Below are 25655 nucleotides of genomic sequence, written 5' to 3'. Positions count from 1 at the left end.
TAACAGGAGGTTAACTTCAGTCCAACAAACTTCAGAAAAATAACTGAACTTAAATTACTTTATAGGCTAGGCAATAAAGAGGCTATCTCTCAAGTTTTCAGTGCAGCTAGAGACACGCCATCTCTACTAGGGAGCTTTCTGTATTGTCTTTAGGGTGAACTAATTACTAGTTTTGAAAGCATGAAGGAATCCAATTGTTTTATGACTTCCAGCATCTGCCAAAGATCTGAGGTCTGAACATGTTTACAGGTAGAGGCTAAATACTGTCAGCTTTCAGCAGTGGGGGGGGGGGGTTCACCTGGGAACTAGGAATCATATGACAAGAAATTGTCATTCTGCAAGCTATCCTAGCAGTAATATTGTAGATATTAATTTGAGAAGTGTTTTAGTTAGAGCATTCTGTATTCAGTCGTGGACCTGACAAGAACCATTCACAGCAACATCTGCATTGCTCTAATGAAGTAAGTTTCTAGGGAATAATATAATTCTCTTAGATATGGTCAGGAGTATAGCGAAGCTTAGTTTAGATATTTTTCTTTCTTTATTTGAGACTGTCCTGCAATGTTGTTTTAAATATTTCCTGTGGTTTTGAACTCTGATGTCACTGTGAATATATATTTAGTGTTGTTTTGTTCTTTTATTAATTATTAAATATATTTAAACCTTTAATTGTGGTTGAACTATGTAGAGATATTTAAGTTCTGAAAATACTTGCATATTTGTTTGGTGACACTGTGTGGGCCACTCCTAAGAGCCTTGCTCTTGGTCAAACTACAGTTTGTATTAATATTACACAGTAAGATTGGACACTCTTTGCTAAGGGCCCTAAAGTAGCTGTCAAGGGGTTTTGGTAGCAGTGAAAACTACTTTTAGTCTGGTCAAGAGGGACCATAGCTAGCAAACCTCTGCCAGCCTTTCCAGATGAGAGAGAGAGTGTGTCTGTGTAAATCAAAGTCTCCAAGTGTGTGTGTCTCAGCTACCTGGGCAGGGACACGAAGCACTGGTTGGACAGAGAGAGTGTTGGTGGACTTGGCTTAGAACTCTGGCTAAGGACTCAACTCTATAGCTGAGCCAGTGGAGAGTCTTATTGGCGATCTGGAGAAAGAGGGAGAAACCAGCCTCGGACTGACTGTGGTCTTTGTGTGCTCTTAAGGGAAATTGCACTTGATGCAGAGAGCTGCATCTGGAAGTACTGCTGTGTACCTGTCATTCTCCCAATGTGCATCCCCCACTGGTGCTAGTGGTGAGGATTAAGGCTCCTTGATTACTGGTCCAGTGGAGAGTCGTCACAGCAACTAGATGTCATTTCGGCACAACCTTCCCCGTACCCACCCTCCCCTATGTTGCATCAGTATTAATCAACATCCAGAAGACTTATCTAAACAAGCTTGTACTGCTGTGTCCCTGTCATTCTCCCAATGTGCATCCCCCACTGGTGCTAGTGGTGAGGATTAAGGCTCCTTGATTACTGGTCCAGTGGAGAGTCGTCACAGCAACTAGATGTCATTTCGGCACAACCTTCCCCGTACCCACCCTCCCCTATGTTGCATCAGTATTAATCAACATCCAGAAGACTTATCTAAACAAGCTTGTACAAAGTTACAAGGAGGTCAAAATTTGCAGCCAGCCTCCCCCATGGATCACACCACTCTCTAGCACTCAGACACCTCAAGTGGCTTGAGCTACCCCATCAGATCATATACTGCCAACTCCCTACTGCCCATAAACAACTGTATAAGCCAAATGAGTGTCCATCCATGACAAACCTAATACAGTAGGACTCTGCGATCTTCTGACAAAGTCCTACTACTTATAAACCTAATGGTTTGTCTGGCTGCTCCCTGTACTTTCACATCATGTCTGAAATCTGGAACTCTATCCCCCTATCAGTTAGACAAGAACCATTATTAAAGTGTTTCAGGCTTCAACTAAAACCACACCAACTCAACTCATGGCTTTGCAGGTGCTCTCTACCTGATTAAACAGTTCTTTTCTCCTGTAGCTGCTATCCTTGTCAAACTCTTTATCCCTTCTTAAACAGACTAACTGCATAAAATTACAACCTACAATATTTCCAAATACCCTATCAATAATGTAATGAACAAGTGCCATTATAACACTGTTTGTATTTAATTCCACTACTGAATTATTTCTCTACGTGTTTATGTATGTATTCTATAAAACTGCCACTTCCCATGCTTAAGTATTGAGGTATCTACAGTAGATGTCATTGTCAATGTTCGATCCTATTATGTTGTGCTGGAGCCACTGCTAAAACAATGGGTCCTGAGGTCAGGTGGACTGTCTCGGTAAACAGAAGCAAGCAAGAAATAAACAAAATACCGCTTATCCACAAGTACACAACTTAAACACATGACTGATCACATGATCAGTGAAAACATTAATCCTTATTTACATTTTGTTTAATTTGCTATTTCTAAACGGTTGCATTTAATAAAATCTGCCTGTTTATTTGGGTCTACTTCATATGATCGAAAGACCATTTGACATAACCCCATTTGATCGAAAGTTCATTTGATTGAAAACCAGTATACAAGGCAAATAACAGGGATTTGTCCCCCGCCCCAATGTCGTGCAACCCTGGAGTTGGTATATATAGTTAGGGTGGGGGGTTATTTTCATTTAAAATCTGTACTTTTTGTTTTATTTTTTTCTTTTAAAGGAAACTAGGTGGAGGGCTTTGCCCCCCAACTATGTATACTAACTCCAGGGTCGCACAACATTGGGGAGGGGGACAAATCCCAGTTTTATGCCTTGAATACTGGTTTTCGATCAAATGAACTTTCGATCAAATGGGTTTAGGTCAAACGGTCTTTCGATCATATGAAGTAGAGCTGTTTATTTTTCTGTGATCTAACTCCTCATCCTTGTTACCATTAAAATCTGCAGGTACATCAAGAAAAGCATAAAAACAAACTTTTTTTACACCAAAATAAATAGAGGAATGCTTAACTAAAGCACTGCCTATATTCTTAACTTGTTATGGTATAATGAGGTATGCACGTACATTTACTAAACTTGGTTATTAGTTTTTCTTGTATAGAAAATTGTACATACTGTGCATCACGGTATTCCGTTTCCTTCCCACTCGCGCACACACACACACCTCTCGAGGTAAAACAAGCACAATAAAATCTATCGGCACTGGCTGACTTCCTGGCTTTCGCCACCCAAGAAAATTATTTTCGTGTGCCCCTGTCGAGCAAAGCCGCAGAGGTTATCCCCAGGGTGAATTTCCTATTTCCCATCCAATCATCAAGATTTCTCTTGAAAAGTGCTAATGAGGAGCTTTGTTATAGATAGGTAGTTTGTTCCATTCCAAAATATGGGAAGTCTCTGGGACAGGAATCTATCCCTCCAGCATGTTCTGTTTGTAGTGGTGACAAGGTTTAGGTCCCTAGAGTGTGTAGCTTGGAAGGATTGGGATTTCTTTAAGTGGAGCATGTCCAACAGCTCTGGGTTTGACATAGCTTTGTATGTTAGGCATTGATCACCTCTGAGTAGGCGATATGCGACTGAGTAAAGCTGGAGTTTTTTGAGACAGTCTGTGTAGCGCATCCTTTTGAGGACTGTAATCCTCTTTGTGAGGTATTTCTGCGGCCTTTCCAGTTGTTGTAGATGTCTTGTGAGGTACATACCAAAAGGGGTGTTGTAGTCTATAATGGGTCTGAGTGACGAGTAGAGGGGAACAATGACCTCTTTTTTTTTTTTCCTGTATGAGAAACCTTTTGTGATGAGGTGTGCCATGTATAAGGATTTCTTGACTACTGTGGTGATGTGATTATCAAAGGAGAGACTACTCTCCACCTGTGTCCCAAGGTCTCTCATCACATTTTTGGTGTTAAGTAGACTACCACCTTTGTGGTAGCTCATGGGTACAGAGTTTTTACCAAAGGGAATGACCATGCACTTTTTGGCATTGAGCTTCACTCCAGGCATCTGTCTCAGTGAGGCCCTTTTGTAGGATGTCCACATTGTAGGGAGTTTCAATTATGGCTCCTAGTTTGCAGTCATCTGCGAACTTCATTAGCCAAAGTCCTTCTGTGTTGGCCTGTACTTCAGAAAAGTAGATACCAAATAGGAGAGGACCCAGGACTGAATCCTGTGGTACTCCACTTGTCACTGGTCTGAATTCGGATTTGGAGTCTGCTACTTTCACAGTGTGGGTTGTGTCAGTGAGCCAGTTGACAAACCCATCTTGTGACGTATGGATTTATACCTAGTTTAGTGAATTTATCTATAATTCCAGAGTGGGGGATGATTTTTGAAAGCCTTGGTGAGATCTAGATAGGCTGTGTGAACCACCTTACCCTCGTGTAGGGCTTTGGTGACTGCTTCAAAGAAGTCTATCAGGTTTAGGAGACATGATCTGCCATTTACAGACCCGAGCTGGGTGGGGTCCAGAGTTTGTAGATTATAATGTCTTTGTTTATAAGTTCCATGATGATATGTTCCATGGCCTTGCAGACCAGGCTCGTTAGGCTAATGGGGTGGTAGTTCCCGGGGTCCGTGGTGGCTCTCCCTTTGTGGACTGGGATAACCTTCGCTGTACGGCACTCAGTGGGCACAAAGCCTGAACATGGTGGCAACTCCCAGATATGTTTGGAGTTGGTCCAAAATGACAAAAAATACACTGAACCCACAGACATTGCCAACATCCTGGCGGACAGGTTCAGTGCGAACTTCTCCCCCCCCCCCTTCCCTCCCAAAAAGCAAATATCTATCCCAGCAGAGAGTTGTCTCCCTGGCATCTCAGATGCTCAGGTGAGAGCTGCCCTCTCCAAAGCAAAAAACATTGCATCAATGGGACCGGACGGTGTCCCGGGCTGCTTCCTACATGAGCTCCAAGAGGAGCTAGTACCTCCATATTAGGTCACTGTTCAATCTCAGCCTTACTAAAGGATATGTACCAAAGGAATGGTGTACTGCAACAGTGGTCCCACTCCACAAAGGTGGTGCCTCTCCGGACCCTGGTAACTACTGCCCCATAAGCCTAACTAGCCTGGTCTGCAAAGTTATGGAGCGGATCATCATGGAACTCAGAAACAAAGACACTGGGGACTTACAGACGCTAGATCCTATACAATTCGGCTTTAAGGGCAGATCCTGCCTCTTGAACCTGGTCGACTTCTTCGAAACAGTCACCAAGGCCATAGATGAAGGGAAGGTAGTCCACACAGCCTACCTGGACCTCACAAAAGCCTTCAACACCATACCCCACTCTGGCATCATAAATAAGCTCTTCAGCTTAAATATCAACCCCTATGTCATAAGATGGGTTGCAAACTGGCTCAAGGACAGAACTCACATGGTCAGAATTGCGGGAGCCATGTCAGACTCTAAACCTGTTACAAGTGGCGTCCCACAGGGCTCAGTCCTGGGGCCGCTCTTGTTCGGTATATATTTTTCTGAGGTACAGGCCGACACGGGAGGACTATGCCTTACCAAGTTCGCAGATGACTGCAAACTGGGTGCCATAATCGACTCTCCAGCTGACACAAGCATCCTCCAAAAGGGTCTCACAGAGACAGATAACTGGTGCCAAAGCCATGGCCTAAAGCTAAACACCAAGAAGTGTATAGTCATCCCTTTTGGGAAAAACAAAGTGCCCACAAATTACTACATAGGCGGTAATCCATTAAGTACGGAGGAAGTAATTAGGGACCTGGGAACCCAAGTTGGTAGTAATCTCTCCTTTGACAACCACGTTGCCAAACTGGTTAGGAAGACCTTCTATATAGCCCACCTTATCATGAAAGGATTCACATCTAGATCAAGGGAGGTCATTGTGCCCCTTTATTCATCCGGCCCATAATTGAATACAATGCCCCATTTGGGATGTACCTTACCCTACACCAACTGGAAAGACCCCAAAAGTACCTCACCAAGAGGATTAAGGGTCTCAAACAAATGACCTATGCTGCTCGGTTAAAGAAATTCCAGCTGTACTCAGTTGCATACCACCCACTTAGAGGCGATCTGTACCTGACATATAAAGCCATGTCCAACCCAGAATTAATGGACATGCTCCACCTCAAAAAATCCAAATCCTCTAGAGCTACGCGCTCAAGGGACTTGAACCTCAACACAGAAATTAATAGGGACATGCTGGAGAGACAGAATCCCAGTCCATATCTGACAGAGCCCCTCACTGAGTCTCTTCAAGAGGAATCTTGACGAGTGGATGGGAGATCGTAGGTTCACCCCGGGGATCACTTAGCCGAAAAAGGGCACAGTTATACCCATTTTAAAGGGGTGGCGAAAGCCAAACACACACTGGCTAGGCTGATAAATGCCCTAGGGCATATAGCCTAGTATCAACCTATGAACCTATGGTGCTTAGGTGGGGTGCCAGTTCATTCTATAGTTCATGTAGAACACAGCCTGGGATGTTGTCAGGTCCCATGGATGCTGTGTTCTTGGCTTTGGAAAGTGTGTTCATTACCTGTGCAGCTGTGATTACAGGAACTTTGCATTCTTCCGGTATAGAGATGGGTCCTTTAGGGGGTGAGCGAGGGGTAAAGTTAGCACTGAACCTATCTGCCAGGATGTTGGCAATATCAGCTGGATGTCCTTCAAGGATGCATCTGCAGTCATCACATATGGGTTGTCCTGCCTCAGGCAGCCCTTCGGTCGGTTGGATTCCAAAGTCTGGGTCTGGCGTCGGCTGATGTCGCCCCTTCCCCGACGTCACAACGCCTGGGGTATAAAAGCGTCAGCCGACGCCATGTTCCTCAGTCTTTCTTGCCGCGTGGTGCCCGAAGCAGAAGCAGTTCGCAAGTGCCGGTCGGCCAGCTCCTGTAATTTTGCTATCCGAAGACTTCAAAAGCTAAGTACCCCGTTGGGGACTCTTTCTTGCCTCAGCCGATGTCAGAAAAAGTTAATAATTGTTTAACTTGTGGGAAACAAATACCTCATAAGGATTTCCATTCTTATTGTCTTCCTTGCTTAGGCCCAGACCACGACGTCTCTGCCTGCTCTGCCTGCGCTTCTTTCAACCGACGCACTCTTAGACGTCGGTCGGAGTTCGCAGAAGAGTTTTTTTGGGATAGTTTTACTTACAAAATGCCGTCGGAAGCCCCGACATCGCATTTAATTAAGAAACGGAAAGACAAGGACAGACACACGCGGTCCGCTGTTTCGGCTGAAACCGCGGCTAGGCCTACCGCGAGTGTCTCCGTCTCGGCTGAACTCCTGAGTCCTTGGAACTTCCAAACCCTGAAATAATACAACCGACAGCCTCTGTCCCGGAGGCTCCTACAGAGTCGGTTACAGAATTGCCTTCCGAAACTGGTGTATTGGAATGTTCCGACACCATACCTTTAGATAAAGCTACACCAGCATGTGGTGCAGCCAGGCCTCCTGCATCCATGTCTATTAAGGCCTTCACCAGGGCTAAAGCTGCAAAACACACTAAAACCATGCCTCCCAGAGTTATTCCTCAGGGACCTTCTTCTAGTTCACAGATTTTAACTTTAGCTGAGGACCTGATCTCCTTAATTAGGGGCTCTCAGCCTCATCCGGACAGGGGCTCCCAACCCCCTCTAGACAAAAGGCCCAGGATGGATCCCCCTGATCCCCTTTCCTCAGAGGAGGCCTCTGTTGGCTCGGATCACTCAGACTACCAGGAGGAGGCTTACTCGGCCTACGAGGATTCGGATGCAGAGGAATCTATTCCCTCAGCCTCCCCTCCTGAAGAGCTTTCCTTTGGGGAGACTTCACACTATGAGAGAGCATTTCAAATGGCAGGGCCAGGAATATTCTGATTCCAGGAAAAGACTAAGAACTTTTCTTCATCTACCTCAGCATAGACCTGTGGCTATTCCTCCTGTTTTAAATGTGATATTCTGACTCTAGTATGACCCCTGACACTCTGCCTCCGGCCCCTGTTAAGCCTGATAGGTATTACAGGGTCCCGGACACACACAATTTTCTTTACAAGGCCCACTCTGCTGACCCTGAAACTATTTCACAGGGCCCAAAAGGGGTTGCAGCTGTTACTACAAAGAACCCACTCCCCTCTGCAAAGGAGTCCAGGGCATTAGAGAGATGGGGTAAAAAAAGTGTATACTTCTGCCACTCTTGCTATGAGGGCATTAAATTGTCAATTTCACATGATACAATATCAAGAGTATTTGTTAGAAGAAATGCATAAGAAATTGTCTTCTTCTGAACCCCTTGACCGTAAATCCCTTCAGGATCTGGTACATAATTCCCAGCAGGTTAGCAAACATTTCTTGCAGTGTGGTTATGATGCATTGGAAGCTTCATGTCGGTCAGCAATGACAGGTGTTGTCATACGCAGGCATGCTTGGCTGAAGGAACAATCTCTACCAGAGCATGTTAAAGCTAAGCTTTTGGATGCTCCACTGGAAAAGCAAAAGTTATTTGGTTCCATTGCTCAAGACGTCCTAAAGAAATTTGAGGAAAAGGCAAAATCTGTACAAACAGTTAAAGATTTTCTTCAAGTCCAACCACCTAGATTCAGCAGAAACTGGCCTTCCAAGAATTGGTCCTTTCTGGACACAGAAAGATTTCAAAGGGGCAGAAACAGGCGTGCCAGAGGTAGAGGCCAAGCTAGGGGCTCCTACAGAGGCCGTCAATGGCAACCTCCAATCCAGACAGGCAGTTCAGGATCTACAACTGCTGCACAAGGACAAACTCAATGACTCTGCTTTGACTCTGCCAACCAGGGCTCAATTAGAAGCACCTTTGTGCGGAAAGCTTTCTTTATTCTCAAGAAATTGGCACAGCATTACAAGAGACAAATGGACACTCCAAATAATAGACAACGGATACAGGTTCCATTTCCACACATTGCCAAAAAGAAAAGGCATACCAGGTCTGCCACCAAAACAAAGGACAGAGGCTTTGAAACAAATCTCAAACTTACTTCAAATGAAAGCCATAGAAAGAGTTCCCATTTCAGAACAAGGCCAAGGATTTTACTCCAGACTATTCCGTGTTCCAAGAAAAGAGCATCAATGGAGACCTATTCTCGACTTGTCCATACTGAATACTTATCTCATTGTGCCAAAATTCAAAATGCTGACTCTAAACTCCTTCCCATGCTGGGCAAGGGGTCTTGGCTGGTTACTCTAGACCTCAAGGAGGCATACCTGCATGTCCCTATCAGACAAAGTTGCAGAAGATACCTCAGATTTCTTGCAGGGTCAGAGCATTATCAATTCTCAGCATTGCCCTTTGGCTCATCTACTGCGCCCAGAGTATTCACGAAATGCCTGGCATCAGTAATAGCACACTGCAGACTCCAGGGGATTCAAATCTACCCATATCTGGATGACTGCCTTATACAAGCGGACAACCAACAAACTCTGATAAAGGACTTAAATTATGCCATCAATCTTCTACAGGCCTTGGGATATACAGTCAACATGCACAAATCAAGACTTGTTCCATCCCAAAGAATAACCTTTCTGGGTGCGGATCTAGATACAACCACCCAAATGGCTTATCTCACAGAAGAAAAACAAAGTCAACTACCGGATTACTTCAAGAATCTGACAAGACAAACTCAGCTGACTGCAAGGAAAATCCTGCAGGCCCTGGGTTACATGGCATCCTGTATTCTTTTGATTCCACAAGCAAGGCTACATATGAGAAAGCTACAGTGGTACCTAAGGAGTTTATGGACTCAGCACAGTCACAGTTTGGAAACTTTAATCCCACTCATCCCATGCCTTCACAAGGAATTTCTTTGGTGGGCTCAGGCCAGCCAGTCCAACAGAGGGCTGCCCTTCACAAAGCCAAAAACCTCCCAAACTATTATAACAGACGCTTCAGACCTAGGTTGGGGAGCACACATGGAGGGCAGAGGTATCCAAGGACAGTGGTCATGAAAGGAGCTGCACATGCACATAAATCAAAAAGAAATGCTAGCAGTGATACATGCAATCGAGGCCTTCAAACTCTTTCTGCATCAAGGCCATCTACTAATAAGGACAGACAACACCACAGTTATGTGGTACATAAACAAGCAAGGAGGTACCCATTCTTACCCCCTGTGCAGGCTGGCAATGAATCTATGGGATCTTTCCTTGAAACTCAATATACAGCTACAAGCTCAGTTTGTGCCAGGGAAGGACAATATACTGGCGGACAGCTTAAGCAGAAAGATCATGGATGCACACAAATGGATGCTGCACCCAGACATTTTCCAACAGATAACACAATTTTGGGGGAGCCCAGACATAGATCTATTTGCATCCCCCCACAATCATCAACTAAAGAAATTCTGCTCAAGGACATACCACCCATAAGCGTGGAAAGTGGATGCTCTCTCTTTCAGCTGGAGAAATCTGACAGTGTATGCATTCCCTCCTGTTCCATTAATGACCAAGGTGTTACTGAAGATCAGGGCAGAGCAGCCAAAAGTGATCCTGATAGCTCCGGACTGGCCAAGACAGCACTGGTACCCACTGCTAAGGAGCTTGTCACGTACAAAGCCATGGCCCCTACCTCTATGGCCACTTCTACTGACACAGCACAGCTACAAAACTCTACATTCCAACCTGAAAACATTGCAACTAACAGCCTGGAGAATACCTTGACTCCTCTTCAGGATAAGCTATCCCAGAGAGTAAAGAATATTATTCTGGAAGTTCGCCCCCCTTCCACAAGGAAGGCATATTCAGCAAAATGGAAAAGATTTCTCATCTGGAACACCATAAAGGGCCTAGATGCGACTATGATGAGCATGGCACATATCCTGGAATATTTGGCAGAAATATTCCACAATGGACCGTCTTACTCTTCTATTAAGATTCATGCTTCAGCAATTTCAGCAGAGTACAATACTGATCCTCCTGTCTTTTCTCATCCTCTCCTAAGACAGTTTCTAAGGGGGAATCAAAAACATCAAACCTCCTAGGAAACCTCCTCTACCTGCTTGGGACCTTAACTACGTGTTGGAAAAACTAACACTGCCTCCATTTGAGCCAGCAGCATCGGCAGATCTACAGTACCTCTCATGGAAGACTGCTTTCTTTCTAGCAATAACCTCAGCAAGAAGAGTTTCAGAATTGCAGGCCCTGATGGCAGTTCAGCCATTTATTATTTTCCATTAGGATAGAGTTTCATTAAGAACTAATCCTACTTTTATGCCAAAGGTGGTATCCAGGATTTCATTGAATCAAGCTATTCACTTGCCTACCTTCTTCCCAAATCCACAAAACAAAGGGGAGAAACTGCTGCACACCCTGGACATTCACAGACCGTTGCGCTACTACTTGGACAGAACTAAAGGTTTCAGAAAAACTGACCAGCTGTTGGTAGCTTATGCTGCTGGTACTCAAGGAAAAGCAATTTCCAAACAGACAATTTCAAAATGGATAGGAAATTGCATCCGCTTTTGTTACTCATTTCATGGAAAGACTGTGCCAGCTAACATAGACCTCATTCTACGAGAGCCACAGCCACCTCCACAGCCTTCTTACGAGGGGTGGCTACAAAAGACATTTTAGAAGCTGCCACATGGAGCTCCGTGCATACATTTGCCAAGCATTACAATTTACCTTTATATTCCAGATCCAGAGCAGGCTTTGCTTCAGCTGTCCTGCAGGGTATCTTAGCTACACCATCCTTTTCCTAGTACCTCCACCCCCAGATTGGCTATGGTATTCTACCCATATGTGATGACTGCAGATGCATCCTTGAAGGACATAGTACAGTTTTGTACCTACCATAAATGTAGGTGTCCGATAGGTATGCATCTGCAGTCAGGTTTACCCTCCCTCCTTCCCCTCTGTGGTACTCCTAGGGTGCTTACCTCTCTATTAGCTAGCTGGGGGGGGTCTATTATGGTGTATTTGTTTATACATACATATATATATATATATATATATATATATATATATATATATATATATATATATATTTTTTTTTGCAAATGTTTGGATTTTTTTACTGCATTTTTCCAACTTTAGCCTTCCTAGAGGGCACCTGGCATCTGGGGCAAGAAAAACGGAGGAACATGGCGTCGGCTGACTCTTTTATACCCCAGGCGTTGACGTCGGGGAAGGGGCGACATCAGCCGACGCCGGACCCAGACTTTGGAATCCAGCCGACCGAAGGGCTGCCTGAGGCAGGACAACCCATATGTGATGACTGCAGATGCATACCTAATCGGACATCTACATTTATGGTAGGTACAAAACTGTACTTTCTGTATATTTAGTGCCGTTGTGCTGTAACTCTGAGCAGATCTGAGTGTTGCCGTTAAGATTCCTGACATAGCTATAGAATGTTTTGTGGTAGTCTTTAGAAGCAGTGATGATTTTGTTTTCGTAACTAGCTTTGAAGGCTTTTATGAGGGAGCTCAGCTTCTTACTGAGGCTGACCAGGGAGTTCTTCCAGTCATGGGATTTTAGTCTTTTTTGCAACAGTTTATTTCTTCTGTTGTAGAGTTTGTTTATGGCAGGGGACCACCAGATTGGCTTCCTTTTTGGGAAAATAGCATATTGGTTCTGTTAGGGATAGCACGATCCATGAACTCGTGTAAGTGCTTATAAAGTGCATTTGTGTAGGATTCAGCAGTCTTACCTCTATTGTCCGTTTGCATGGGTGTCGAGAAGTTTGCCACTTCTGTCTTAAGAAGCGTAAAGTTGGCTTTGGAGACATTTTTTGGTGGTTTCCCTAATGGGGGGGGGGGGGGGGTCACGATGTGGATGTCTAGAGTGATTAGCTTGTGTTCGGATCTGACCAGTGAGGAATTGACCTCTGGTGTGGAACACCAATCGCCCTTGTTGGTAATGACCAGATCTCTGATATTGCTGCCCCTGGTGGGGGTGTGGATAAGTTGGTCCAAGGCGTTGGAATTTATGAATTCCAGAAAACATTGAGCAAAAGAGTTGTTACATGAGTTGTTTTCCCAGTTAATGGTGGGGTAGTTGAAATCGCCCATTATTAGGGTGTTAGGTTGTACCTAATATTTTCCAGTGTATCAAGAAATGAGGAGTGGGAATCCTGAGGCATGATGGGGGATCTCTAGCAAGTTACAATTTGGCAGTGTGGATATCATTAATGAATATAGACACACCTCCACCTTTAGTGTTTTGGTCCAGGTTAGGTGGCCGAAAGGTGTGGTATGAATTATAGCCTGGTAATGCAGGGGTGCTCTTTGGAGCCTTGTACCAGGTCTCTGTCACTGCACAGATGTCAATGTTCTCCATTTTAAGGAGCGCCTCGAGTGAATGCATTTTGAGGTTTAGACTTCTAGCATTGAGTAGCATTACCCCCAGATTTTGCTTGCTTGTACCTGTTACAGTGGTGAATTTGTCATTTGAACCTTATAGGGGTGGCAAGAGCCTTAGCCAGTATCCAGAAACCCAAGGGTGTTGGGTGCAGGCCATCTTTGGCAAAGCATCGTGGCCTGCCGATCATGTCATCCCAGGCAGACAGATACTGGATCCCCTTAGAATGACACCAGAAGCTTAGCCAGTTGTTGAAGTCGGTCATTTTGTCCTTGTACTGTGGTATCATTCTGGGTAATGGCAGCATGCTGCTCAGGGCTAGGGTCATACCTACCTGGGCTACAAGATCGGAGAGCTCCTCCATGTCTCTCTTCATGTAGTCCAGGGAGGTACCACTGGTAAACTGTAAGCAAAACATGTAATTTAAAAGGGTCTTGTGGAACTACTGAGCATCGACCAGGGCTATGGTGGGGGGAGTGTTAGTTAATGTAAGATGTTTGTATTCACATCCTTTGTAGAACATTTTGACCACTAACTGTCTAAGATTGCCATGTTCTTATTTTTGTAGGTAAACCATTTCACTTTTGTCATTACAGTTCTCGTAAGTAATCCGTTGCTGCTTTGCTGTATGATTTCTGCCATTTTGATGGTGGTCTAAGAGTTTGGGAGAGGGGGTCATGGTAAACTAACACAGAAAAAGTATCTTGCCTTTTAATCTGATTTTAAATGTTGGACCAACATTAATTGGAAATTTCTTGTACTGATTTTCTTGCAGGATTTTGAGCGTTCACGTGCATTTAACTTCTTGAATGAAATTAAGAAGCGTTTTCAGACTACATATGGTTCCCGAGCACAGACAGCTTTGCCTTACGCAATGAACAGTGAATTCTCCAGTGTTCTTGCTGCTCAGATGGTAAGAAGTAGAAGACCATGAAACTTGTTACGCACACAAAAGTAAAAAAGTGTGTGTGTGTGTGTGTGTGTGTGTGTGTGTGTGTGTGTGTGTGTGTGTGTGTCCCTGTAAATGAACTCTGTAGTCACCGTAACAGAATAGAGGTGAATGCGAGTCCGGCTGTAAAGGGGGGGGTACCCTCCTAGATGAAACTTAAAGAAATGAATACGGTTTCTTTTTTAATTATTGTTAATTATCTCAGATATTGGATGTGTCCCTTTCAGAAGTGCAAAACACAATTATGAGAGTCTTAACATTTCAAGCAATAAACTACAGTTCAGGCAGAGTAATGCCTGATTCTGAAACCCATTGCCCTGCTTATTATCTGTATCAAATCTGAGATAATTTGACACACTGCAGTGCTGGAGTTAGTGCATACTCACCTGATAACAAGTATATGTCCAGCATATTGAGCGCTGCTTCAGTAGCCGTAGCTATGTATATTATATCCTGCCAACGATATTTGTTCTGGAGTTGACTGCTTCATTTTGAACCTGCAGCTTTCTTCTACTCTGCAATTTTGTATTTGGAAGACAGTTTTGTTGATGGCTCTTACTTGAGCCAAAAGATTATAACAATATCCATTTATTTACCAGATAAGTCCACTTGATACACAGTCTCTTTTCAGGGTCAACCTGAAGAACAGTGTGTAAGTAAGTGATTTGCTCAAGGTCACACGGTTGACAAATAAGGGATGAGGGAATCAAACTCTGTACCACAGGAACTCCAGCTCACAGCCTTAACCCTCAGCACCAACAGCTGGCCAGCTTCCAAACCTTCAGGGCACCTTCTACATGTCCAAACTATCAGGCAGCTTGAGCTGAACTGACTAAAAGACAAGGCAGTTAGTATAGTAGTACATAATATTTAAAGCAATTAGTAGATACAAATGGTATTGTACAGAGTATTAATACAAAAATAGAATAAGTTACATGTAACATATGATATGTACAGATTAATACAGTTAAGGGATGCATAATAACTTAATCACGTTACTGTACATTTAAAGAAAGTATAATCATTAAAACAGCCCTGTTGCTTTGCTTTTCAAGGTGCTCTGAGTGTTACCAGAACAGTGGTACCTGGCAAGGTGTAATTGAGTTATTCCTGGATAGTTAGGCATAGATAGATATCTTACATGTTTTAATTAGTGATAACGGGGTGTAATTGAGTTATTCCTGGATAGTTAGGCATAGATAGATATCTTTTACATGTTTTAATTAGTGATAACGGGGTGTAATTGAATTATTTCTGGATAGTTAGCATAGATAGATATCTTTTACATGTTTTAATTAGTGATAACGGGGTGTAATTGAATTATTCCTGGATAGTTAGGATAGATATCTTTTACATGTTTTAATTAGTGATAACGGGGTGTAATTGAATTATTTCTGGATAGTTAGGGTAGATAGATGTCTTTTACATGTTTTAATTAGTGATAACGGGGTATAATTGAGTTATTCCTGGATAGTTAGGATAGCTAGATGTCTTTTACATGTTTTAATTAGTGATAACTGGGTGTAATTGAGTTATTCCTGGATAGTTAGGATAGATAGAGATCTTTTACATGTTTTAATTAGTGATAACTGGGTGTAATTGAGTTATTCCTGGATAGTTAGGATAGATGTCTTTTACGTGTTTTAATTAGTGATAATGGGGTGTAATTGAGTTATTCCTGGATAGTTAGGATAGATGTCTTTTACATGTTTTAATTGGTGATAATGGGGTGTAATTGAGTTATTCCTGGATAGTTAGGCATAGATAGATGTCTTTTACATGTTTTAATTAGTGATAACGGGGTGTAATTGAGTTATTCCTAGATAGTTAGGATAGATGTCTTTTACATGTTTTAATTAGTGATAACGGGGTGTAATTGAATTATTCCTGGATAGTTGGGCATAGACAGATAGATATCTTTTGCATGTTTTAATTAGGGATAACGGGGTGTAATTGAGTTGTTCCTGGATAGTTAGGCATAGATGGAGATCTTTTACATGTTTTAATTACTGATAACAGGAAGATTTGACTGGGTGAAGATGTGACTAAGGATGAATATGACTTAAGGTGTGAGGAATCCGGTTATGGAGGGATGAGAACTGAGGCATCTGTGTTGCCACAAAGTGGAGAGGTGCTTCCACAGAGATTTTATGAAGGCGAAGATGGGAGAGCGTTCCATAGTTTGTCAATAGAGAAAGAGTAGAGCATGTGGCCAGCTGGGAGTTTTGATTTGTTTATTTGAAGAAGTTGATTTTAGGATCTGAGTGGTCTATTTGAGTGATAGGGATTTAAAATGGTAAGATAAGGTAAGGCAGATAGGATGTATAAAGGTTCACAGTCCTTTATACATTTAGTCCCAAACCTGATCCAGAAGTTGTAGCTTTGCTGCTGCTAAACAGTAGGATTGGCTTTTGATGTGGATGACAAAATTGTACATGTATATGAGAAAAATATATGTGCTTCTTCCAACTTTCATTTTCAGAATTTTGAATTGTGTCAGGCTCATATATTAAAGTTCTTTGACTAATTGCTTGTAAAGCATTCCTCATGCTTTCACAGTTTCTTCTTGTATGGAAAAATCAACTTTAATACGTTTAGTTTCTTCTATTGCACAGGTTGTTACTTAGTTTTACAGTTTGGGTATGATTCTGTTGATGTTTCTTTCAGGGCTATAGCCACTGATACTGTTTTGAGAAGGTTTGCATGGCTACATTCTCAGAACCTCCCAGATGTTAAATAAGATTTTAAATTCTCTTTTGGGGAGAGATTTAGTTTTTGTCCCCTCTGCTGCATATGTGATCAGAAAGTGTGATGAAGGGGTAAGCTGGTCCAGGGAACCTTTAAGATTTTTCAGCCTTGTTTTACAGATTTTCTAAGGGATTCTTTAACTATTTATCCAATTTGGCAAAAAGCAGAATAAACACTCTTGAGAAAATACAGGTAAACAGGTCTATAAGAAGTAGAAGGGGATTCCAAAAGGAAGACGCCAAAACCCTCCCAAAACCAAAGACAGTCCAACAAGTCTGAAGGACTGCTCAAAAGACCTTGTGACTACCTCCCACTTTGGCCCATTTTGCTTGGAGATGGTGTGAGTCTCCATTTTTGTCTTTGTCAACAAATATTCTCAGACAAATGCATTCTTAGGATTATTCATCAGGGTTACAGATGGTAGTGGGAGGAAATTCCTCTTTTCCAGGGGGTCATTCCTCGTCCTCCACATCGGACTCTCTTGTTTTCCCTGTTTGTTCATCACATGCTGTCAAAGGAGTTGTAGAACCAGTTCCCCCTTCCTATTTGGGAAAGAGTTTTTATTCAAGGATGGTCTTGGTAGCAAAGAAAGATAGAAAATGCTTGAAGATTTGTTTTGGATCTTTATTTCCTGACCTGTTTGTGATAGGTTGTGAAAATGATGTCACTTCACAACCTGTTATCTCTTCTTCCTCTTTCAGGTTTCCTGGTGACACTAGACTTAAAAGATGCTCATCACAGTCCTGTTCATCCAGACTTCAGGTGTTTCTTAAGGTTGTTTGTGTCTGGATCACATTATTAGATGTTCTTCATGTTTCACTGTTGCAGTCATCACATTTGGGTTATCTGCTTGCAGTAGCCCTCAGTCGGCCTGATTATCAAGGTCTTGGGTCCTGCGTCGGTTGCTGTCTCATCTTCCGTGACGTCAGGTAGTCAGGGGTATAAAGTACGCAGCCATCACCATTACATCAGTCTTTCTTGCCGTGCGGTGCCCAAAGCAGAAGCAGTTCGCTAGTGCCGGTCGGTTGACTCCTATAATTTTCGTTTTCGAGTTTCAAAACCAAAGTCTTGAACTAAAGTAAGTACCCCCTGTTGGGGAAACTTTTTCTTGCTCTGTTGGGGAAACCTTTTCTTGCTCTAAACCGATGTCAGTAAAAGTCAATAATTGTATTTCTTGTGGAAAGCAAATACCTCATAAAGATTTTCAATCATACTGTATTCCTTGCCTAGGCACTGACCACAACGTACCTCGCTGTCTGTTTTGTGCCTTATTTAAATAATGAACCATTTGTCGTCAGTATATTTACGCTTCTAAATATTTTGGTACTCTGTTCAATTATCCAGATATGTCTTTGGTAAGCCACCCGACTACCGACATTCTAAAAAAACACAAATATAAAGACCGAGACAGGTCAACTAGGTCCAAAGCTGCCGACAACGCTTCTAAGCTAGTCGCCAGTTCGCCTGTACTCAGTGAGGTGCTTTCGCAGCCCCTGATACCCGCTACTTCAGATTCGCAGGCCTCTACTGAGACCCATTCAGAGTCCGGTATGCCGCAAGATGCTTCAACTGTGGAACCTGCGGATGCCTCTACTTTGGAAGGGTCCGGAGCCGCTGTGCAGGCACCGGCTTCTTAGGGTGTATTCAGGCCTACTGACTTGCATATTAAAGCAACACCATCTTCTTCTTCAAGGCCTAAAACTCGAACCAGGGCTAGAAAAACAATGCCCAGACCAACATGGTCAGGCCTCTGTGCCTAAAAAACAAATAAGAATGGCTAAAGACCTTGTTACTTTAATCACGGGAAGCCAACCTTCCCCCTCTAAGAGACCTAGGACTGAGTCAGATTCTGCACCCTCGGCTTCAAACCCTGAACCTGGCAGCCTGGCTAATTACCTAATCTCTCCATTACCATCCCTCAATAAACAAGTGTTGGATGTCATTTTGGAGGCAAGGAGGCCTAGTTCTAGAAAATCGTATGCTGAAAAATGGAAAAGATTCTGTGCCTGAAACCAAACTCAAGGGTTGGGCACAGCAGCACCCAATTTACCTCAGATTCTTTAATACTTAACTGAGATGCTTCACAAGGGCCTGCTTTTCCCCCCATCAAAATTCATGCCTCAGCCATTTCAGCTCATTACAACACAGAACCCACCCCTCTTCTCTCATCCACTTCTCAAGCAGTTCCTCAAAGGGGCCAAAAACTTAACACCGCCCAGGAGAGTCCCTACTCCAGCCTGGGACCTTAACTTTGTATTGGAAAAACTCAACTCTTCCTCCTTTTGAGCCAACTGCAAGTGCAGAGTTAAAATTCCTTTTTTGGAAAACAGCCTTCCTTTTCGCAATCACTTCAGCAAGAAGGGTATCTGAATTACAGACCCTTATGGCAGTGGAGCTTTTCATCATCTTTCATGCGGACAGGGTGCCCCTCAGGACCAATCCCTCCTTCATGCCCAAGGTGGTATCCAGTGTGGCTCTTAATCAGTCCATTCATTTGCCAACCTTCTTTTCTAATCCACAGAACAAAGGAGAATGGATACTGCACTCCTTAGATGTGCAAAGACAACTTAGATTTTACATGGTCAGGACTAAACCTCAATAGAAATCTGAACAACTGCTGGTGGCATTTTGTGCAGGGGCAGAGGGGAAGGCTATTTCAAAGCAAACCATTTTTAAATGGATAGGCCATTGCATTCATTTCTGCTATCAGCACCTTGGAAAACCTATCCCACAGGGGATCAGACCACATTCAACCAGGGTTGCATCTACCCGTACAACCTTTCTCGGAGGTGTCCCTACCAGGGACATCATAGAAGCTGCTACCTGGAGTTCTGTACATACTTTCACCAAGCATTACCATTTGCCAATTTTCTCTAAATCCAGAGCTGGCTTTGCCACTGCGTACTTGCAGGGCCTTGTAGCTGGTCCTAATGCTATCTAAATTCCTCCTCCCATCCGTAGCTTTGGGAATCTAAAATGTGATGATGGCAACAGTGAAACATGAAGAACATAGTACAGTTGTGTACACTTACCATAAATGTAGATGTTCAAGTGTATTCACTGTTGCAGTCCTGTTTACCCTCCCTCCAGCCCCCTGACTTCTTTTGGCTATACCTCTATTCCTTTTTACTGTGCTTAAAAGCTTTTTGGTGTATTTGCTTTTTTGTTGGAGGTATAACCTTGCGTGTATATATATATATATATATATATATATATATATATATATATATATATATATGTGTGTGTGTATATATATATATATATATATATATATATATATATATATATATATATGGTTCTAGGACGGAAGATCGACACAGAAAAGACCGACACCGACTTCACCGACGAACACGACTTCACGACACGACGAATGATCGACACTACAAACCACAGGTAAGTGGTTTAAAATTAAGCTAATCAAGCCTAACATGTTCAGGTAAGGTGGCAGTGTTATCCGGGTGTTAAATTTAAACCCCTTACCTGAACATGGTAGGCTTGATTAGCGAATTTTAAACCCCTTACCTGTGGTTTGTAGTGTCGATCATTTCCGTGTCGGTGTTTTCGCATCGGTGAAGTCGGTGTCGGTCTTTTCTGTTTCGATCTTCCGTCCTAGAACCATATATATATATATATATATATATATATATATATATATATATATATATATATATATATATATATATATATATATATATACATATATATATTTAATTGCTTCCCATTAGGGGGGAAAACTGATGTTATGGCATCGGCTGCATGCTTTATACCCCTGACTACCTGACATCACGGAAGATGACAGCAACCGACGCAGCACCCAAGACATTAATAATCAGGCTGACTGAGGGCTGCTGCAAGCAGATAACCCAAATGTGATGACTGCAGCAGTGAATACACTTGAACATCTACATTTGTGGTAAGTGTACACAACTGTACTTTCTCTGCCTCAGCTTTGGGACTATCCACTGCACAAAGCATGTTCAATAAGTGTCTAGCTCCAGTTGTAGCTCATTGCAGGCTACAAGATGTCCACAGTTTGCCATATTCTGACAACTTGTTTATCTTTGCAGTCTTTCAAAGTGTTTGGAATCTCTCTGTCAGGATGACAGTTCTGTTACACAAGCTGGGATTCCAAGAGAACATTGAAAATCCATTCTTGATTCTTTGATATAGGATTTTGTTCCTGGGTTGCCAGTTAGACACCTCATTTCAAAGAGCTTTTCTTCCACAGTTAGTAATGTGTGTATATCGATATCGAAGATTTTCCACTCAGACTTGGATCACTGTGAGGAAATACTTCAGGATTTTGGGTCTCATGACACCCCTGCCAGGAGTCCAGATGAGAAAGACACAATGGTATCTGAAGTCTGTTTGGTCCCAGCACCAACACCCTTTGTGTTTTCAAATCCTAGTGCTGGGATTTGTCAAAAGATAAATAATTTAGTAGAGACAGCAGAAATCCTTAAATCTAGATCCCTCCTTTTCCCTCCCTGTCCCCAAAGAAGGTCTGAGGCATCTGTGGTGACTGACTGCTTTGGGACAGGAGGGATAAAAGTTCAGGGTGTGTGGGACACCAAGGACAGGTACAAGCATGTAAATATCAAAGGGATGGTTGCCATGATCAAGGCACTCAACTGTCTGAATCATCTTTTGTTCCCTTGACCTCTTCAAGTTGTTCCAGACAATTCTACAGTCATGTGGTACATCAGCAAATGGGGGAACCAAGTCCATACCTCCTTTGCAGTCTAGCCATGTTAGCTTGGGATGTAGGTTAACAGTACAATCTCACTCCACAGGCATCCTTTATTCTGTCATAAAACTGCGTGGCAGACAAGCTGAGGAGGACTAGGGTAGACCTGCACAAATAAAGTAGATTGGGGGTCTTCAAGATTTGATCCATCTGTGGGGAGTTCCTCAAGTAGACTTTTTTATTTGAACAGTCATCTTGCAAGAATTTGTTCTAGGTCTCCATGCAAGAAGGCATGGAAGATGGATGCCTTTTCTATTCCTTGGACAAGAATGTTCCTGTATGCTTTTTTACACCCTTTCCACTAATATTCAGGCTACTTGTGAAGATTGAAAAAGATGTAATGACTCTTTTCTGGCCCAGGCAACCATGGTTCTCTATTGGAAATGGTCCGGAGCAATTACCACAAGCTTTCACACAGACTGGATCTACTCACATAAGAACGTTTGAACTTCAGTTGACTGCTTGGATGATAGGATCTTAATTCCTCTTTGTTTACTGAGACCATGCAGCAGGTACAGTTAGATGGAAGAAAGCCTGCAGCTAGAATATCATATATTTGCAAATGGAAAAGATTTTCTAGTTCGTGCCAACATCATCACCAACACTCATTTATTGCTAGTTATTCTTTGGTTTTACAATATATCTGTGATTTACTATTCTATGATCTTTCTTATTCCTCTGTCAAGGTTAATTTATCATCTGCTCTGAAGTTGTTTTCATTTGATCTTCAAACTGTGGGACTCTGATCCGATACATCCAGCATCTGATCTAAAATCCAGGCTCCTCCCCTCAGATCTGATTTGCTGCTCGTTTCGAGCAGCACGGGTTCCAGTTGCTCTAAGGTCCTCAGTGTTCTGAGTGGTTGTAAGTTCTCTTTTTTGAGTACTTTCTTTTCTTTCTGCTGTGTTCCTTCCCTTTTCTTTCCCGCATTGGTAAAACTATTTAAAAAAAAAAAAAAAAAATTCTCCTTTCTGTCTTTCTTCTCCCTTTGTGAGAGTGAGTGTGTGTATCCTGTTTCCTGTCTCCATGGCTGAGACTTCCAAACAGGGTTCAGAACGTGTGCAGTGTGGGCATAAGTTTCCTCCTTCAGATGCCCACACTGCATGCGTGGTGTGTTTGGGGGTGCCACACTTGGATTCCTCCTGCTCGATTTGCACTGGCTTCAACCCCCATGCCATCATCAGCAGAAAGAATAAACTGAGCCTCAAAGGGCATCTCTCTCCACTGACCAAGGCCTCTTCTTCGCCCCAGCTGCTGGGATTCAAACTCCTCCTAAGAAGTCTGGGAACGGAGAGAAGGCCCATCATAAGGAAAGGGATCATCTGAGAAAGAGATCCCCTGAGCGGGTGTCTTCTGTTGAGCCTCCCACTAAGTCTCTGCCTGAGCTGGGCTGGAGTTCTCCTTGGCTCCAGTTTTCTTGCTCTTTCCCAGAGCTGAAGACTTCTCGGGCTGGGTCTCCTGTCTCTGCCTCCCCTCGGTGTCATTATCGGTCAGGGTCGGTGGATTCTTTGATCAGGTCCACTCACAGCCTGTCTGAAGCCAAAGTGGACAGGATGATGATGAAGTTTCTATGGGTCCAGATCCAGTTAAGAGTCTTGCCTGCTTCATCCTCCTCTGGGGCCATGAGCACGCAGTTTAACTTCCTCCCAATTTATTCTTCTCCATTTCGACCTTCGGCTTCGTAGTCTTCGGTTCCGAGGTTCCCAAGTGTTGAGGGATCTGGATCGATGGTCCCTTGCACCTCAAATCTGACAGTTACCTTGAGCAGTTCAGCTCCAATGTTATTGGAGAAGACTGACTCTTGGAGCTTTAGCTTCGGTGTCAGGTCCGAGGCACTAGAGTTGACTGGGAGACTCTTGAGTCATCCCTTCCCCCTGGGGCTACGGTGCTGGGAAGCTCTGCTCTGGCTCCCCCTTGAGCACCAGGGGCAGTGGTCAGGTAGTCTCCTGTTTCGTCTCTGGCTGCTGTGCTCTCTGGGATCCATTTTCTTTCAGAATTCGAGGTGATGGAGAGGGTTCTTTTGGCTCCTTCAAGAGCCTTGACACACTCTTCCTCAGGTTACGCCCTGGCTCCTTTTTCTGGGCCAGAGTCTTCTGCCATGCCTCCTTCTTGGAGTTCCTCCCCAAGGAGGCTCCTCAGAAGCATTCTTAAAAAGAAGGCACTTAGACTCTCCTTCGGAGTCTCTCACTGATGATAGAGACTTGGATGAAGGGGAAAGGTACCCCTTGTCACCCCCGGATGATGTCTCCTTTGGGGCAATCATGGAAATCCTTTGCCAGTGTGGTGGGTGGTCTACCCTCAAGCCCAACTCCAATGGGTTTGTATTCCTGGAGGCATTTGGCACAGGACCTTCTACTTCCTGGATGTCCCCTCCTGCGGATCCTTTGGTGGACCTAATTTCTAGTAGGACGTGGAAAGAACCAGATATGGTTGTGCCCATCTCCAAGTGCCTGGACAAGGTGGTCAGTGGCCCATTGGACAAGCCCCATTGGTCTAAGGGGTCTCCAGTCGATGCCATGGTGGTTGTGGCAGCCACCAAGAAGGAGCTGGTTCAGGAGAGCTTCACAGTCCATCCCCTGGACAGGGAGTCTAGGGTGAGGGATCATTTTGGGAAGTGAACCTATGCTTCAGCCACCTTTGCTTTACATGCTGGGAATTATTTGGTCCACGTTGTCAGATTGCAGAGAGACATGGTCAAGAAGGTCACTGAGTCAGCCCCAGGGTCCATGTCTGCTGAGGAGAAGGTTTTCTCATCCCGCATGGCCACCCTAACTGCTGTTTCTAAAACGTCCATGAGACTACTGTCTCATGCAACTGAGGATTCTTCTAGGCCTGCCGGGGCATGTGTGGCCATTTGGCGGCACACATGGCTCCAGCTTTGTGATTTTTTTGAGAGCCCTTCAAGGCATTTTTCACAAACGCTCCCTATGACCTTATTTGGCATAACTGTTCATGACATGTTGACCCAGAGTGAGAAAGACAGGCAGACCTAGTCTGCCATCAGGATCCACTTCTGTACTTTGCAGAGGTCCTTTTTGAGGAATCAGCATGGAGTTAAAAAGACATGGTTTCAAAAGTCTCAAGGTTTTCCCAAGAAAGCACAGGGTTCGTCTTCCCCCAGGGACAGAGTGGGATATGACAGATGCTGCCCTCATGGCAGAGGGGGTCTGAAGAACCAGTGGTTTCAAGATTCATTCTCCGATAGACCCTTTCATCAATCCTGAGCAGTTGCCCAACTGCACACCTCTGGAGGCAGTCAGTGAGCATCTATCGCTGCACTCAACAGCCTTGGGAGTCAATCATGAACAATGGCTGGGTGCTGTAAATCCTTTCCAGAGGTTACTCTAGCCCATTCCTTCATCTTCTCTCTCTGCAAAGACACCTTCCAGACATTCCACCCAGTCAGCAGGAGGAGGCAGCCATAGAAATCGTCAGGCTGCTCTCAGAACGAGTCATCCAGCCCCCCCAGACCAGTCCAGCTCAGGCATTTATTCCAGGTTCTTTTTGGTGCCAAAGAAAATGGAGGACATAAGGCCCATTCTGGATCCTTCTACCTTGAACCTGTCAATTGCCAAGACAAAGTTTCAGATGGTCACCCTTCAGTCCATTCTGCCCTTCCTGCAGATGAATGACTTGATGTGCTAGGTGGACATTCAGGATGCATACTATCACACCAAGGTGAACAGACACTCCCAACAGTTCCTTCGCTTCCAGATGGGAGCCAATCATTTTCTGTTCAGAGTGCTCCCCTTTGGACTCACCAGTGCCCCCCGGGTGTTTATCAAAGTGATGGCAGTAGTGGCGGCTCATAGTCTGGTACATCAACAAATGGAGGAAACAGATCTTACCCCCTCTGCCATGAGGCTATGAGATTGTGGGAGCAGGCGATCTCCTCTGACTGTTTTCTGGTGGCAATGCACATTCTGGGAAAGTCCAGCATTCTACCGGACAGGCTGAGCAGATCTATTCTGATGCCTTG

The 25655-nt window shown here is 43.8% G+C and overlaps 1 protein-coding gene across 1 annotated transcript in view; it reads left to right on the top strand.

Annotated features, from left to right (window-relative positions):
• VAMP7 (vesicle associated membrane protein 7) overlaps positions 1–25655 on the top strand; it is an 881558-nt gene that overhangs the window by 220379 nt on the left and 635524 nt on the right. The window contains exon 4 of the mRNA XM_044057674.1: positions 14008–14145. Coding sequence (XP_043913609.1) covers positions 14008–14145 — 138 coding nt within the window. The remainder of the gene's footprint in view (positions 1–14007; positions 14146–25655) is intronic.

Source organism: Protopterus annectens, chromosome 15.part0 (genome assembly GCF_019279795.1).
Source record: "Protopterus annectens isolate FY-2018-M chromosome 15.part0, PAN1.0, whole genome shotgun sequence".
Taxonomy (NCBI): domain Eukaryota; kingdom Metazoa; phylum Chordata; order Ceratodontiformes; family Protopteridae; genus Protopterus; species Protopterus annectens.
This window is presented reverse-complemented; position numbering and strand designations above follow the sequence as displayed.